The sequence below is a fragment of the Microcebus murinus genome, chromosome 4, assembly GCF_040939455.1.
Source record: "Microcebus murinus isolate Inina chromosome 4, M.murinus_Inina_mat1.0, whole genome shotgun sequence".
Taxonomy (NCBI): Eukaryota; Metazoa; Chordata; class Mammalia; order Primates; family Cheirogaleidae; genus Microcebus; species Microcebus murinus.
The window spans coordinates 1,923,879-1,940,000 of NC_134107.1; the positions used below are offsets into that span (position 1 = coordinate 1,923,879).

The 16,122-nt window shown below is 61.9% G+C and overlaps 1 protein-coding gene across 1 annotated transcript in view; it reads right to left on the reverse strand.

The window, feature by feature from the left end:
* Positions 1–314: 314 nt before the first annotated feature.
* Positions 315–16,122, reverse strand: part of CYP4F22 (cytochrome P450 family 4 subfamily F member 22) — a 29,631-nt gene continuing 13,823 nt past the window's right edge. The window contains exons 5-14 of the mRNA XM_076001483.1: positions 15,176–15,229; positions 14,929–15,056; positions 13,480–13,601; positions 9,612–9,879; positions 7,293–7,359; positions 7,070–7,199; positions 3,835–3,968; positions 2,804–2,868; positions 2,043–2,125; positions 315–1,487 (exon numbers count right to left, since the gene is read on the reverse strand). Of these exons, the coding sequence (XP_075857598.1) occupies positions 1,310–1,487; positions 2,043–2,125; positions 2,804–2,868; positions 3,835–3,968; positions 7,070–7,199; positions 7,293–7,359; positions 9,612–9,879; positions 13,480–13,601; positions 14,929–15,056; positions 15,176–15,229 (1,229 nt within the window). The 3' untranslated portion in view covers positions 315–1,309. The remainder of the gene's footprint in view (positions 1,488–2,042; positions 2,126–2,803; positions 2,869–3,834; positions 3,969–7,069; positions 7,200–7,292; positions 7,360–9,611; positions 9,880–13,479; positions 13,602–14,928; positions 15,057–15,175; positions 15,230–16,122) is intronic.

Genomic DNA, 16,122 nt, shown 5'->3' on the forward strand with positions numbered 1-16,122 from the left:
CCGCCTGGAATGCTCTTCCCTCCCCCTTGTCACCCACTCGGCTTCTCCTGCTTCAGCTCCCAAAGATCTCTCCCCGACCGGCCTCCCACCCCACTGCTAGGCTCACCCAGCCCCAGGCCCCTCTCCTCTGCAGCGCTGGCCGTGGGTGGCAAATAAACATTCCCACGTGGAATTGCTCCTCGCTCAGCAAACCCTCTGCAAAGGCAGGGACGGGGCCTGTCCGCGCACCGGGCCCGGGGCCAGCAGACCACTCAGGCCTGCGACCTGCTGACGAAATGACCAAGTGCACAAGCTGTTCCCAAAAACATCTGGGTTTATGTCCTAGGACCAGTGGCTTCCCAGCCGCCCAGCCCAGCCCAGCGCTCCCCTCGGTTGCTTCACACCTGCCCCGAGCCCCTCGTTCCTGCAGTGCAGGGCTACAGGTGCGAGGGCCCGGCTGAGCCAGGGGCTGGAGGGGCGGGCGGGGTACGAGCAGCCCTTGCTTTTATTCTGCAAAAATCAGAACACTCAGCAAAGGGCCTTGCACAAGGGAGGTCGGGAGGGGTCCGGGTTTAGGAAACAAGGACAGAAGCAAACAGCCCCGGTCCTGGGACGCCGCCTGAGCGGTTCGCCCCCACGAGCGACGTCACCGGTTCAGGGCTGTCACTGTCCAGCCTCCAAGTCCTCGACTGGGAGGCCAGCCTGGGAGGCCAGCCAGGAGCGGGTGCGTCTCAGGTCCTCGGAAGGTTTGGTGGGCACAGCCTGGGGGACCTGGCTCCGCAGGGGTGAGGCCAGAGGACAAGCCACCGTATCCTGGGGGCGGGGCCTGAGCCCTAGGGGCGTGGCCTGCTCCCCAGGGGGCGTGGCCAAGTCTGGTTCCCTCAAGGCGAACAGGTGCAGACACTCAGGGGGCGGGACCTAAACCTCAAGGGGCGGGGTCAGACCCTCGGGGGCGGGGCCTCGCCCTGAGGGGCGTGGCCAGCACCATCAGGCCGGTGGCCGGTCCTACAGGAGCGGAACCTGGACTCGGAGAGCAGCGGTCTCTGCCCCCAGGATGTTGGGGGCGGGGCTTGGGCCGTCGGGGGCGGGGCCTAAATTTAAAGGGGCGGGGTCAGACCCTCAGGGGGCGGAGCCTCGCCTTGAGGGGCGTGGCCAGCACCATCAGGCTGCTGGACAGCGGCGACCGGTCCTACAGGAGCAGAACCTGGACTCAGAGGGCAGCGGTCTCTGCCCGCAGGATGTTGGGGGCGGGGCTTGGGCCGTCGGGGGCGGGGCCTCGGCCTCTCTGGGCGGGGCCTGGACCCCTGGGATCCGCAGCGGCGCCCGTCGCTCAGGCCCGCGGAGGCAGCGGCTCCACGTTGAGCCAGATGCCGTTCTCCGTGCGCAGGATGAGCTCCGGCTTCCGCCGCACCTTGCGCGTGCGGTCCACGCTCAGGCGGAAGCGCAGCAGCGTGAGCGCCACCGCCACGCGCATCTCGGCCATGGCGAAGCTCTGTCCGATGCAGTTCCTGCAGGGGGGGACGGGGCTCAGGCCCAGCCGCAGGGCGGTCGGCGGGCGCCAGGGGCGGGGGAGGGGTCGAGGGGAGGGAGGGGGGGTCCTTGGGCCTCACGTGCCTCCTCGTGTCTAAAACGAGGCAAGCATCCTGGGCTGGGTGAAGGCCCCAAGAATCACTAAACGAATGTGACATTGGGGACCAGTGTGTTTGAATCCTGGCGCGGCCCCGCACCAGCTGCGTGTCCCGGGCTAATGACCTCCCCACGCGAGCCTCAGTTCCCTCATCTGTAAACACAGGGACGATGACATCGAGGAGACGCTGGGAGCTCGCGAGCCCAGGACTCAGGGCATGGCACGCAGTCGGCGCCCACTGCCCAGGGACGCTATCGCAGAGTCTCAGTTGTGGGGGGCGGGGGCTCCTTGTGTGCTGGCGGGGGCGCAAAGAGGGTGCCGGGCTGCGGGGCGGGACGTGGTCTCCGCGCCCCACTGGCGCGTCGCCGGCCTCCCACTGGCTCTGCTCCTCCCACGCCTGGCTCGCTCTGGGGGAAACGGGGGTCGGGGTGGGTACCTGGGTCCTGCAGAGAAGGGCACGAAGGCCAGCGGGGAGCGCTGCTGCGGGTTGTCCGGGTCAAAGCGGTAGGGGTTGTACACCTGAGCGGGGATAGTCCGGGGTGAGCGTGGGAGCTGGTCCAGCCATCCCGGCCTGGCTCCGCGCTCCGCCTCTGGGGACCAGCGCCGCCGCAGCCCGGGACCGCCTCTCCCGTCCCACCCCACCGCTCAGCTCACTCGCGGCAATGCGGCCGCACCTGCCTCCTTCTGCTGGCCGGGCACACCCAGCTCCTTCCCACCCCAGGGCCTTTGCACTTGCTGTTTCCTCTGCCGGGGACGTGCTTCTCCCTGCTCTTTCCACCCCCCGCGGGGGCTCCCCGGAACTTCTCTCCCTCCACAAAGCCTCTCCCCACCACGCGCACGAGTGCCCGCCCCCGTCGGGTTTTTTTTTCTTTTTTTCTTTTTTGGCATGTATCACTACCCAGAATGACCATATTTATTTGCTGTTGGCTCCCCCTGCAGTCCGCTGTGAGCTGTGTGAGGGCCCCCGGTCCTCACCGCCCAGCACGGGGGCTGGCACACAGTAGGCGCTCAGTAAATATCTGTGCACCTAGCGAATTCGTGAGCGGGTGAATACAGGGGGAGGGGCCGGTCTCTGCAACCAGCCCTGCTGCCTGGCTACCCCGGGTGGGGGGCAGGGGAGGCCCCGCTGCCCCAGGGCTGCCCTTTCTGGGGAGGGAGGCCGGGAGGGGCAGGGAGGGTGCTGGGGCAGCAGCTCACCTTGGAGTCGGGCCACACCGTGGGGTTGTGGTGGGTTCCGTAGATGCTGACCAGACAGATGATTCCTGGGACGACAGCTGGGGTCAGTGGGGCCAGGGGACGCCAGAGCTTCCCCCAGAAACCTCCCTTCCCCTGGGTCTCCCTGGAGCTGGGGCATTCCCATGAGCCACCTGCCACCACGGCCTGTCCCTCCTGCCCTGAAAAATGCTGCTCCCCGATCCGCTCCCCCGGCGGTTCCCTAAGAGGACACCATCCTCTCCTTTCTGGCGGCCACGCCGGCCACGCAGAGCTCTTTCTCACCCACAGATCTGACGTTGCTCCTCCTCGACTCAAACGCCTCCCTTGGCTCCCTAGCGCCCTGAGAATCAAGTTCGAGTGCTACCACCTGGCAGTCGAGGTCTTTCGCACTCTGCACTCCCCGAGGCTCTGTTCCATGAACATGCTCTCTCTCTCTCTCTCTGTCTCACTTCCGACCTCCAAGGCTCACCGCCCAGGTCCCCTCCTCCAGGCAGCCCTCCCTGCTTTCCACCCCAGGTAGAGCCCGCCCTCCGTATTTGGGGCTGCTTCAGTCCTTGGCTCATTCCTGGGAGCGTCTGCAACCTGCTCCTGCGCCTCCCCCACCTCCCGCTCCCCGCATCGCCCAGAGCGGCGCTCGGCCTCCGGGGGATATTCAGCGAGTGGGTGAAGCTGATCCTCTGCCGCCCGCACGCTCGCTCGCCTGGCCAACCTGCCTCACCGCCTTCCTTCCTTGCGCCGGGACTGCCCCGCCTCAGTCTCCCCCAGCGGGGCGCACACAACCGGGGTCCCCGTAACGCCCCGGAAGCAACAGGCACGCGGAGAGCTGCCCCGTCCTCAGGGACAGAACGCCCGGGGGCGGGCACTGGCCAGGCCCCCGTGGGCCAGAGAGCAGCCACACGGCAGGGGCGGGGCGCGGGCGGCAGGGGCGGGGCGCGGGCGGCAGGGGCGGGGCGCGGGCGGCAGGGGCGGGGCGCGGGCGGCAGGGGCGCGGGCGGCAGGGGCGGGGCGCGCACCTTTGGGGATGACCCGGCCGTCCGGGAGCTTGATGTCCTCCGTGCAGCGGCGGGAGACGAGCGTCACGGGCGGGAACTGGCGCAGGCTCTCCTTGATGCACATCGTGGTGAAGGGCAGCTGGGTCAGGTCGTCCCTGGGGAGGGTGGACCTGCGACTTGAGGCCAGGCCACGGCGGCGTGACCCCCACGCCCACCCCCCCAACACACGCACACCCAAGGGCACCTGGGTCAGGTCGTCCCTGGGGACGGCGGACCTGCGACTTGAGGCCAGGCCACGGCGGCGTGACCCCCACGCCCACCCCCCCCAACACACGCACACCCAAGGGCAGCTGCGTCAGGTCGTCCCTGGGGACAGCGGACCTGCGACTTGAGGCCAGGCCACGGCGGCGTGACCCCCACGCCCACCCCCCCAACACACGCACACCCAAGGGCAGCTGCGTCAGGTCGTCCCTGGGGACAGCGGACCTGCGACTTGAGGCCAGGCCACGGCGGCGTGACCCCCACGCCCACCCCCCCCAACACACGCACACCCAAGGGCACCTGGGCAGGAAAGCTGGGCGGTTTTCCAGGCTTGCCTCAGTTTCCAGCATGCGCCGTCTCTCCTGCCCTCCCCCTAACACTGAGGCTGCGAAATTCCTGAGCACCGAGCAGTCACAACTGCGCCCGCCCCGCACGCGGCGCTGCCCCGCCAGCGTTAACCCTTTCGCTGCCGGGTGGTGTGTAGGGCAGGGGGCGTCCAGCGGAGGAGCCGGGGCAGCCAGGGGGGTCGGGGCAGCAGCGACTCTCCGGCTTATACGGATCCGTTTCAGTGTTTAAAAACCAGGGCACCCTCTCATTATGCTATTACTGCTATTCACTAGTTACTATTACTACTATTCACTAGTTACTATTACTATTATTTACTTAAGATTTTTTTCCTTTGGATTTTAGTGCCCAAAATGGGGTTAATGATAACTCTTGGGTTCATGGTCTAGATCATTTTTCTTTAAACCAACAGGCTTGCTCTCTCTCTCTCTCCCTCTCTCCTCTCTCTCTCTCTCTCTCTCTCTCTGCTCTCTCTCTCTCTTTTTTTTTTTTTTTTTGAGACAGGGTCTTGCTCTGTTGCCCAGGCTGGAATGCAGTGGCGTCATCACAGCTCACTGCAGCCTCAAACTCTTGGGCTCAAGTGATCCTCCTGCCTCAGCCTCCCGAGTAGCTGGGACCACAAGTAAGCGCCACCACGCCCGGCTAATTTTTCTATTTTGTGAAAAGACAGCATCTCAGGCTCGCTCTTGCTCAGCCTGGTCTCGAACTCTTGGGCTCGAGTGATCCTGCTGCCTCGGCCTCCCAGAGTGCTAGGATTACAGGTGTGAGCCAGTGTGCCTGGCTTGGTTCTCTTCTAAAGAAATTTTATGGCCAGGTGCGGTGGCTCACACCTGTAATCCTAGCACTCTGGGAGGCTGAGGCGGGAGGATCGCTTGAGGTCAGGAGTTTGAGACCAGCCTGAGCAAGAGCAATGCCCCATCTCTACCAAATATATATATATATATATATATATATATATATATATATATATATATATATATTTGCCAGGCACAGTGGTGTGCACCTGCAGTCCCAGTCCCAGTTACTTGGGAGGCTGAGACAGGAGGATCACTTGATCCCAGGAGTTGGAGGTTGTTGTGAGCTAGGCTGATGCCAGGGCAACAGAGTGAGACTCTGTCTCAAAAGATAAAATCAGATGAATAAATAAGAACCTTTATGTTGCTACCACAAAGGGCAGACATCATCCCTGGCATAAAGGTATCCACACATGCAAACACCACTGCAAAAGCAGATGAGTGTCCCTTAATTATGGCTAGACAACCTCCCCTGCCCGACTCTGTGAACCTGAGGCATCTTCCCCCTTCGTTAAAGAGGCAGATTCGCTGGGCGAGGCGGCTCCCATTTGCGACCCCAGCTACTCAGGAGGCTGAGCTAGGAGGATCACTTGAGGCCAGGAGATTGAGACCAGCCTGGGCAACATAACGAGACCCCCATCTCTAAAGAAAATTTTTTTAAAGGAAGTAGCCAGGCGTGGTAGCACGTCCGAAGTCCCAGATACTTAGAGGACCAGCCAACACAGCAAGACCCCAACTCACAAAATAATAATAATTTAAAAAAAAAAAAAGGCAGACGAGCAGAGTGCCCAGGGCACAGCAGCACCCAACCGAGATGCTTCTCTGAGGTCATGATGCAACAGGCTGAGCGAGAACAGAGGGACTTGCTCACTGTGCAGGTGACGCTAGTAAATGCTGTTTCCTTTGCGACACCCAAAGTCAGCCCTACATGGCAGGCACACGTCTAAAAGGGACTGGGTCATTGTTCCTGACTCTCCGCTTCCTCCCTGTCTTAGAACCTGCGTCCTTCGGTGTTTGACGCGACAGCGCCTCGTGCTCAGGTGAACGGCGCGGGCGTCTTGCCCCATTCACACTGGGCTTGGCCGTGGGACTTGCTCTTAACCCGTGCGACATTTTGGGCGCTTCCGGGATCTGCGCCGAGAGGAACGAGACCCGCGTGGGCAGCTGCGGGTCCAAGAACAGACCCGAAACCCGACTCTTAATTTGGAAGCCGGGCCGGGCGCGGTGGCTCGCGCCTGTAGTCCTAGCTCTCTGGGAGGCCGAGGCGGGCGGATCGCTCGAGGTCAGGAGTTCGAAACCAGCCTGAGCAAGAGCGAGACCCCGCCTCTACTATAAATAGAAAGAAATTAATTGGCCAACTAATATATATATACAAAAAATTAGCCGGGCGTGGTGGCGCATGCCTGTAGTCCCAGCTACTGGGGAGGCTGAGGCAGGAGGATTGCTTGAGCCCAGAAGTTTAAAGTTGCTGTGAGCGAGGCTGACGCCACGGCACTCACTCTAGCCTGGGCAACAGAGCGAGACTCTGTCTCAAAAAAAAAAAATTTGGAAGCCGCTCAAAGTTCACCCGGCCAAGCCCAGCAGCAAGGAAAGTCAGGTGCGTACAGAAGCAAGAAACAGACGCCCGCCGCAGGCCGCCGGGTTGGGGGCTGCCTGCTACGCGGCGTGGCTGCCCGCCCGGACCCTCCGAGAACGCCCGCATGGTGACACACGGTTATCGGCACTGTTTTGCGGCGGGAGACACTGGAATCCAGGAATGACCTGTCCGAGGTCACACACTGAGTGTGACCGAAGCCTCACTGAGCCCAAGGCTCTGGCCGCCGCCTGCCCCCGTCGCCGCCCGACCCCAGACTGACCACTCCAGCTCCTCCAGCTCCCGGCCCCTCATGACTTCCTGGACCTCCTCCCGGCACTTCTCCTGGTATTCCGGGTACTTCGCCAAATTGAACAGCACCCAGGAGAGCCCGCTGGATGTCGTGTCGTGACCTGCGGGCAGGTGAGGTCCCCTGAATGGAGGCGGCCTGAGGACAGCGGCGCCCGCCCTGCCCCTCCCCCATCCTCCCCCGCCCGCGCCCTCACCCTCGAACATGAAGGTGTCCGCCTCGGCTCGGATGTCCTCGTCCGACAGCTCCTTCCCGTCTTCATCCTGAAACGGGCAGGAGAGGACACTGGGCCCACTGCGCCCCGCCCCCTCTGCACCCCGGGGGCCCCTCGAGAGTCAGATCTTGGCCGGGCGCGGCGGCTCACGCCTGTCATCCCAACACTCTGGGAGGCCGAGGTGGGAGGATTGCTCGAGGTCAGGAGTTCGAGACCAGCCTGAGCAAGAGCGAGACCTCCCATCTCTACTAAAAATAGAAAGAAATTAGCTGAACAACTAAAAATATATAGAAAAATTTAGCCGGGCGTGGTGGCGCATGCCTGTAGTCCCAGCTACTCGGGAGGCTGAGGCAGGAGGATCGCTTGAGCCCAGGAGTTTGAGGTTGCTATGAGCTAGGCGGACGCCACGGCACTCACTCTAGCCTGGGCAACAGAGTGAGACTCTGCCTCAAAAAGAAAGAAGGGCCAGGCATGGAGGCTCACGCCTGTAAATCCAGCACTCTGGGAGGCCGAGGCAGGAGGATCGCTAGAGGTCAGGAGTTCGAAACCAGCCTGAGCAAGAGCGAGACCCCGTCTCTACTATGAATAGAAAGAAATTAATTGGCCAACTAATATATATAGAAAAAATGAGCCGGGCGTGGTGGTGCATGGGCCTGTAGTCTCAGCTACTCGGGAGGCTGAGGCAGCAGGATTGCTTGAGCCCAGGAGTCTGAGGTTGCTGTGAGTGAAGCTGACGCCACAGCACTCACTCTAGCCTGGGCAACAGAGTGAGACCCTGTCTCAAAAAGAAAGAAGAAGAGTGGCCACACACCCACGCAAGTGTCACATCTCAAGGTCCCATCTTTCACCTTGTCATTACGGGCTGAAGGTGCCCCACCCCCTAGAACTCACAAGTCCTGGCCTCCAGCACCCCAGAGTGTGACCATGCTTGGAGAGAGGGTCTTCGCAGAGGCAGTCAGATTAAAAATGAGGTAATCGGGGCGGGCCCTAATCCAGCATGCCTGGTGTCCTTACAAGGAGAGATGAGGACAGAGGTTATGCACAAGACAGAGAGGAAGTACGGACGCAGGGAGGAGACGGCCATCCATCGGCCAAGGAGAAAGGCCTAGAGCAGATTCTTCCTCCAGGGCCCTTAAAAGAAACCAACCCTGCAGGGGCCTTGATCTTGGACTTCCAGGTCACAGAACTATGAAAGAATAAACGTCTCTTGTTTAAGGCCACCCAGTCCGAGGTACGTTGTATGGCAGCTCGAGCAAACTCATGCGGTAACTCATTTCATTTGTCTATTTTTTTTAGAGAGAAGGTCTCACTCTGTGGCCCAGGCTGGCATGCAATGGCACACTCACAGCTCACTGCAACCTCCAACTCCTGGCCTCAAGCAATCCTCCTGCCTCAGCCTCCTGAGTAGCTGGGACTACAGGCATGCGCCACCATGCCAGGTAATTTTTTTCTTTTCTTTTCTTTCTTTTTTTTTTTTTTTTTGAGACTAGAGTCTTGCTCTATCACCCAGGCTAGAGTGAGTGCCGTGGTATCAGCCTAGCTCACAGCAACCTCAAACTCCTGGGCTCAAGCAATCCTCCTATATCAGCCTCCCAAGTAGCTGGGACTACAGGCATGCCGGGCTAATTTTTTCTATATATATTTTTAGTTGTCCAGCTAATTTCTTTCTATTTTTAGTAGAGACAGGATCACGCTCTTGCTCAGGCTGGTCTCAAACTCCTGACCTCGAGCGATCCTCCCACCTTGGCCTCCCAGAGTGCTAGGATTACAGGTGTCAGCCACCGCGCCCGGTCCAGACAAATTTTTTTTTTTTTTTGTAGAGATGGGGGTCTCACTATGTTGCCCAGACCGGTCTTTTTTTTTTTTTTTATGTTTACTCCTCTAATATCTTAATTCATTCCACTATATTAATTAGAAGATGAAAAGTTAGCATCTCATTCTTATATCAGCTAGCAGGCTCACAACTAAGCAAGGTATTTTCATTCCATCAAGCTGTTGAACATAGAATCAGAAAGAAGAGAAATACAATTCCTTTTCCAAGCTCTCCTAAACTGAGATCTGCTTTTGATACTGTAAAATACTTCTATTCAAAACAACTCAGCAATAGACTTTTCATGAGATAACAATTAAGTAGCCTCAAGACCTCAAGCAATCCTCCCGCCTCAGCCTCTCAAGGTGCTGGGATTACAGGCACGGGCCCCGGCGCCAGGCCCTAGGGGAGTTCTAACTCGCTTCCTTGCACGAACTTGGGGCCCTTCCCCGGGGGGGGGGGGGGCCCCCGCCCCGAGCGCCCAGCCCCACCTTGGCCAGCAGCAGCACGTCGATGAAGTCCAGCGTCTTGCCCTGCTTGGCCTTGAGCCAGGCCTCGGCGCCCTGCTGCCGCAGCGCCCGCCGCCGCTCGCGGATGACCTGGTCGGTGAAGCGGTGCACCGTGTCGCAGGCCCGCCGGAACCGCCGCCCGTCCGCCGTGCGGTAGTACACGAAGTCCAGGTACTGGTGCAGGCGGTACTGGCGCTTGACGGCCAGCGCGCTCAGCTCCATGATGGCCGAGATGTAGTCGCTCATGCTCCTGCCCCGGAGAGGCCAGGCCCTGAGCGGGCCGCCCCAGCCCAGCCCAGACAGCCCCCCACACCCCACACACACCCCACACCCCCACACCCCACACCCCCACACCCCCACCCCTCCACTCCCCATCCCCCACGTCCCCCCTACCCCGACCCCCCCCACACCCCACACCCCCACCCCTACGTACCCACATCCCCCCACACCCCCACACCCCCCACCCCCTTCACACCCCCATCACCCCCACACCCCCACCACACCCCCACCCCTCCGCACCCACATCCCCACACATCCCCCCTACCCCCCACCCCCTCACACCCCCATCACCCCCACACCCCACACACCCCCACCCCTCTGCACCCACATCCCCCCACATCCCCCCTACCCCCACCCCCTCACACCCCCATCACCCCCACACCCCCACCACACCCCCACCCCTCCACACCCACATCCCCCCACATCCCCCCTACCCCCACCCCCTCACACCCCTATCACCCCCCCACCCCCACCCCTCCGCACCCACATCCCCCCTACCCCCTACCCCTTCACACCCCCACACCCCCACCCCTCCGCACCCACATCCCCCACATCCCCCCTACCCCCCACCCCCTCACACCCCCACACCCCCATCCCCCCATGTCCCCCACCCCCCTCACACCCCCATCACCCCCACACCCCACACCCCCACCACACCTCCATCCCCCCATGTCACCCCTACCCCACTCACACCCCCATCACCCCCACACCCCACACCCCCACCCCCACCCCACACACCCCCACCTCCCCCACCACCCCACACCCCCATCCGCCCACCGCCACACCCCCCACACCCCCACCTCCACCCCCCACAATCCCACACCCCCACACCCCTACCCCTCATCCCCCCCATTCCCCCACCCACCGCCCGGCTAGCACACCCCTGCTCCCCCCCACTGGGCAGATAACAAACAGAAGCCCTGTATGAACTCTATTTTAGGGGTCATGTGGATTTGTGGGTTTGCTTGTTTGTTTGTTTTTCTTCTTTTTTTTTTTTGAGACAGAGTCTCGGTCTGTTGCCCAGGCTAGAGTGAGTGCCGTGGCGTCAACCTACCTCACAGCAACCTCAGACTCCTGGGCTCAAGCGATCCTCCTGCCTCAGCCTCCCGAGTAGCTGGGACTACAGGCACGCGCCACCATGCCCGGCTAAATTTTTTCTATGCATTTTAGTTGGCCAGTTAATTTCTTTTCTATTTTTAGTAGAGACGGGGTCTCGCTCTTGCTCAGGCTGGTTTCGAACTCCTGACCTCTAGCGATCCTCCCGCCTCGGCCTCCCAGAGTGCTAGGATGACAGGCATGAGCCACTGTGCCCGGCCAGCAAAAAAGGGTTTTTGCCCAGAGTTTTTCCCTGACGGGTCCTCGAACTTCCCTGTGTGGCCCTGCGTGATGGAATGCCCCCCCCACTCTTGGAAGCTGTAAAACACAAACCACCTTTTCAGCACCAATCATTTCCTGATCGGCCGGCCTCACCAGACATGAATAAAACCAAAATCCCAGGCCCGAAGAGTGTTGGGGACTTCCAAGACAGACGTAGCAATGGTAGCATCACCACAACCAAACGGCTGCGACCCCCAGAGCGGGAGAAAATGTTTACCAATCACATATCTGACTAGGTACCCGCGCCCGAAATAGACGAAGAACTCTTACAACTTGATAATAAAAAAGACGACCCAATTTAAAAACGGGCAAAGGATCCAAGAGACATTTCTCCAAAGCAGACAGACGAATGACAAGTGTGAAAACATGCCTGACTCCGTTAGCCTTCAGGAAATGCGAGTCAAAATCATAATGATAATCCTAGCACTCTGGGAGGCCGAGGCAGGCGGATCGCTCGAGGTCAGGAGTTCGAAACCAGCCTGAGCAAGAGCGAGACCCCATCTCTTCTATAAATAGAAAAGAAATTGATTGGCCAACTAACATATAGAGGAAAAAATTAGCCGGGCGTGGTGGCGCATGCCTGTAGTCCCAGCTACTCGGGAGGCTGAGGCAGGAGGATTGCTTGAGCCCAGGAGTTGGAGGTCGCTGTGAGCGAGGCTGACACCACGGCACTCTAGCCCGGGCGACAGAGTGAGACTCTGTCTCAAAAAAAAAAAAAAAAAAAAAAAAAAGCCATAGCCACATGTGGTGGCGTGTGCCTGTACTACAGCCTAGACAACTGAGCAAGACCCTGTCTCTAAAAAACTAAACCTTGTTAAAACTATTTAAGTTTTAAATTTTAGTTTAAGTTTTAAAATTTAGTTTAAGTTTTAAAATAAACTCAACTAAAATAAAATGAAGCGGGGTTGCAAGGAGCTGTCCTTAGTCCTGAAGTGGGCGTGTTTCCATGCACTTATTATAGTCTGTTATTTTCTCATTTACTTATTGGGCCATGGTTAACAACTGCCTGTCTTCCCACCCAAAGGGAGGTTCCGAAGATCAAAGGATTTTCTGTCTTGTTGGCTACTGTGTTCCCAGTACCTAGTTCAGGACGGGCACATAGTAGGCATTCCGTAAATATTTCCCGGACCAATTAATTCGTTACTAAGGTCATCTCTGCCTAATCCAACTGAAAGGTGCCCCTACATTGCCCGAAGAAACAAAGTCATCAGCTTGTCGCTGAGGACCTACTGTGTGTTGCCTTGTTCCTTATCTCCCCACATAGACAGTAAGCTCCACGGAACTGCGGCTGCCTGTGGCTCGCGGCCGCATCCTCAGCAGTTAGCCCGGTGCCCGGCACACAGTAGGTACGCAATGAATATTTGATGAACGAATGAGCCAGGGCAATGCTTTTACTTTATTTAGTCACTCAGCCGATATTCTCTGGGCACCCACTGTGTTCCAGGCCATGCCTCATCTATCTACCCCCAAAGCATCTCTTGAGGAGTCACAAGTTATTGTCTTTGTTTGACAAACGAGGAAACTGAGGCTCAGAAACTGGGGGCGGGGGAGACACTGTCCAAAGACCACGCACTCTTTGTAAAAGAATGAAAAAAAAACACCTAACATGTACTGAGCCCCTACTATGTGTCAAGCCATTGACTCACATGATCTCATTCAATCCTCCCACAATGACTATGGGAAAGGGTGTCTTACGATGTCTATTTTTTTTTTTTTTGAGACAGATTCTCGCTCTGTTGCCTGGGCTAGAGTGAGTGCCGTGGCGTCAGCCTCGCTCACAGCAACCTCCAACTTCTGTACTCAAGCGATCCTCCTGCCTCAGCCTCCCCCAGAGTAGCTGGGACTACAGGCACGAGCCACCATGCCCGGATAATTTTTTTTCTATATATTTTTAGTTGTCCAGCTAATTTCTTTCTATTTTTAGTAGAGACGGGGGTCTCGCTCTTGCTCAGGCTGGTCTCGAGCTCCTCACCTTGAGCGATCCTCCCGCCTGGGCCTCCCAGAGTGCTAGGATGACAGGCGCGAGCCTCCGCCCAGCCACGGTGTCTATTTTTTGAATAAAGAAACCGAGCCTGGGAGAGGCGACGCCAGTCTCCTGGAACCACGTGGCCCGTGACCCCTGGGGCTCCCCTTCCTCCCGCCAGCGCCCTGCCCCGTGGAGCGCCGGCCGTCCTCCCCGGAAGGCCACACTCACTCTTGGCAGTTGCTGCTGCAGCTGAAGACACACTTCTGGAGACTGTCCAGGGTCATGAGGCTGACATGCTCGAACATGTCGAGGGACACCACGGAGCCCTCTGCCAGGCGCCGCCATTTGGCCTGGGAGACAGACAGGGGGCCGGGTGGGCGGGGGGAGGCGCTGGGCGGGGGACGAGGGGGGGGGCGCGGGCGGGGGGGGGGGGGCGCTGGGCAGGGAGCCGGGCGGGGGGGAGGCGCTGGGCTGGGGGCCAGGTGGGGGGGCCGCGGGCAGGGGGAGGCGCTGGGCGGGGGTGCGGGGTGGGGGGGCCGCGGGCGGGGGAGGGGGGCGCTGGGCGGGGGTCCAGGTGGGGGGCCGCGGGCGGGGGTGCGGGGTAGGGGGAGGCCGCAGGCAGGGGGAGGCGCTGGGCTGGGGGCCGGGTGGGGGGCCGCGGGCAGGGGGAGGCGCTGGGCGGGGGACGAGGGGGGGGCCGCGGGCGGGGGGGGCGCTGGGCGGGGAGCCGGGCGGGGGGGGAGGCGCTGGGCTGGGGGCCGGGTGGGGGGGCCGCGGGCAGGAGGAGGCGCTGGGCGGGGGGCCGGGCGGGGGGGGGAGGCGCTGGGCGGGGGCCGGGTGGGGGGGCCGCGGGCAGGAGGAGGCGCTGGGCGGGGGGCCGGGTGGGGGGGCCGCGGGCAGGGGGAGGCGCTGGGCGGGGGGCCGGGTGGGGGGGCCAGGGCCAGGAGGAGGCGCTGGGCGGGGGCCGGGTGAGGGGGCCGCGGGCGGGGGGGGGCGCTGGGCGGGGGGCCGGGTGGGGGAGCCGCGGGCAGGAGGAGGCGCTGGGCGGGGGGCCGGGTGGGGGAGCCGCGGGCAGGAGGAGGCGCTGGGCGGGGGGCCGGGTGGGGGGGCCGCGGGCAGGAGGAGGCGCTGGGCGGGGGGCCGGGTGGGGGAGCCGCGGGCAGGAGGAGGCGCTGGGCGGGGGGCCGGGTGGGGGGGCCGCGGGCAGGAGGAGGCGCTGGGCGGGGGGCCGGGTGGGGGGGCCGCGGGCAGGGGGAGGCGCTGGGCGGGGGCCGGGTGGGGGGGCCGCGGGCAGGAGGAGGCGCTGGGCGGGGGCCGGGGGGGGGGGGGGCCGCGGGCGGGGGGGGGGCGCTGGGCGGGGGTCCAGGTGGGGGCGCGGGCGGGGGGGGCGCTGGGCGGGGGGCCGGGTGGGGGAACCGTGGGCAGGGGGGGCGCTGGGCGGGGGTCCGGGTGGGGGGGCCACGGGCGGGGGGGTCGTGGGGTGGGGGGCCGCGGGCAGGGGCGCGGGGGGGGGGGGAGGCGCGGGGCGGGGGTCCGGGTTGGGGGGCGCGGGCAGGTAGTGGGCGGGGGTCCGGGTGTGGAGGCCGAGCCCGGCAGGGATCTAGCTGCGTCGTCCCGGCGCACCCGCTTTACAGATAAGGGAAGGAGCGAGGCCCGTGACCCGCCTCGGGGACTCACGTGCATGACGTGGGCGCACTGGTTGAAGATCCTCATGTAGGGCTTCAGGATGTCGAAGTGGAAGGCGGGCGTCAGCATGCGGCGGTGCCGGCTCCACTTGTCGCCTTTGCTGAGCAGCAGCCCGTCCCCTGGGCCCCCAAGACTCAGGTTAGGGGGCCTCGCCCCGGCCACTCTGAAACCCTCCAAGAGGCCCCGTGCCCAAGTCTCTCTTCCCCGGAGTCCCCCCGGGTCCCCGCTGGGCACTCACCCAGCCACGGTTTCAGGAAGCCGTAGAAAAGCTCGTCCTTGGGGGCCACGGCAGCTGTGGGGAGGGAGGTGGCAACCATGACTCAACACATAGCTCTGACCCTCCACCGTGGCTTGGGACTTCCTGGGCCCTCCTCTGGGAGGGCTCTGACCTCCCACCTCACCCCCGCCAGCCCATCCTCCACACCGGCCCCGGAAAGATGCTTAGAACACGCGGATCTGAACGTGAGCCTCCCCTGCTCAAACGCCTCCCATGGCTCCCCACTGCCCTTGTAAAAAAGTTCAAGTTCAGCCTAGCATGGAAGGCCCTGCCCCATCTGGCCCTTGTGTGCCTTGCCTATTGCACCCTTCGACATCCGCCGATACCCCCGTTCCTGTGGCACGCGGTCACGCCAAACCTTTGGCCAGGCTGGGTGCTCTATGGAGAGTGGCCTTCTACACTTGAGTCTCTCCCGGCTCCCTCTCTTCTGCCAGCTCGGGCCATGTGAATCACACCTCCTGTGTGCTCCCAGCCTCCAGCCTCACCCCGTCCACTCTGCCTCCCATGCCCGCCCCCAGGGATCTCACCCGACGGCCAGGTCTGCGCTTCCCCTTCCTGCTCACACACCCGCCACCCTCCCGCCCCAGCCGCTCGGCCCGCTGCCAAAGCCCTGGGTGACCTGCCCTTGCCCCCACCTCTCAGCACACCTGCGCTCTCCACCCACCCCCCAGTCGACCTCACTGAACTTTCTCAGCTCCCCCGAAAGGCCACGTGCTTTCTCTGCTCTCAGCCTGTGCACCCTCCCGCTCCCGACACTCCTCCCGCACCCTCCGGTCCCGACTGGGAAGCCCCTCTCTCCAACCGTCGCTCTGGGTGGGGTTGTGTCCACCCAGTGACAAACCCCCCTCGAGGGGAGGGACCGTGTTGATCACTGATGCAGGTCGGTGCTAAAGACGTTTTCAGTAAAT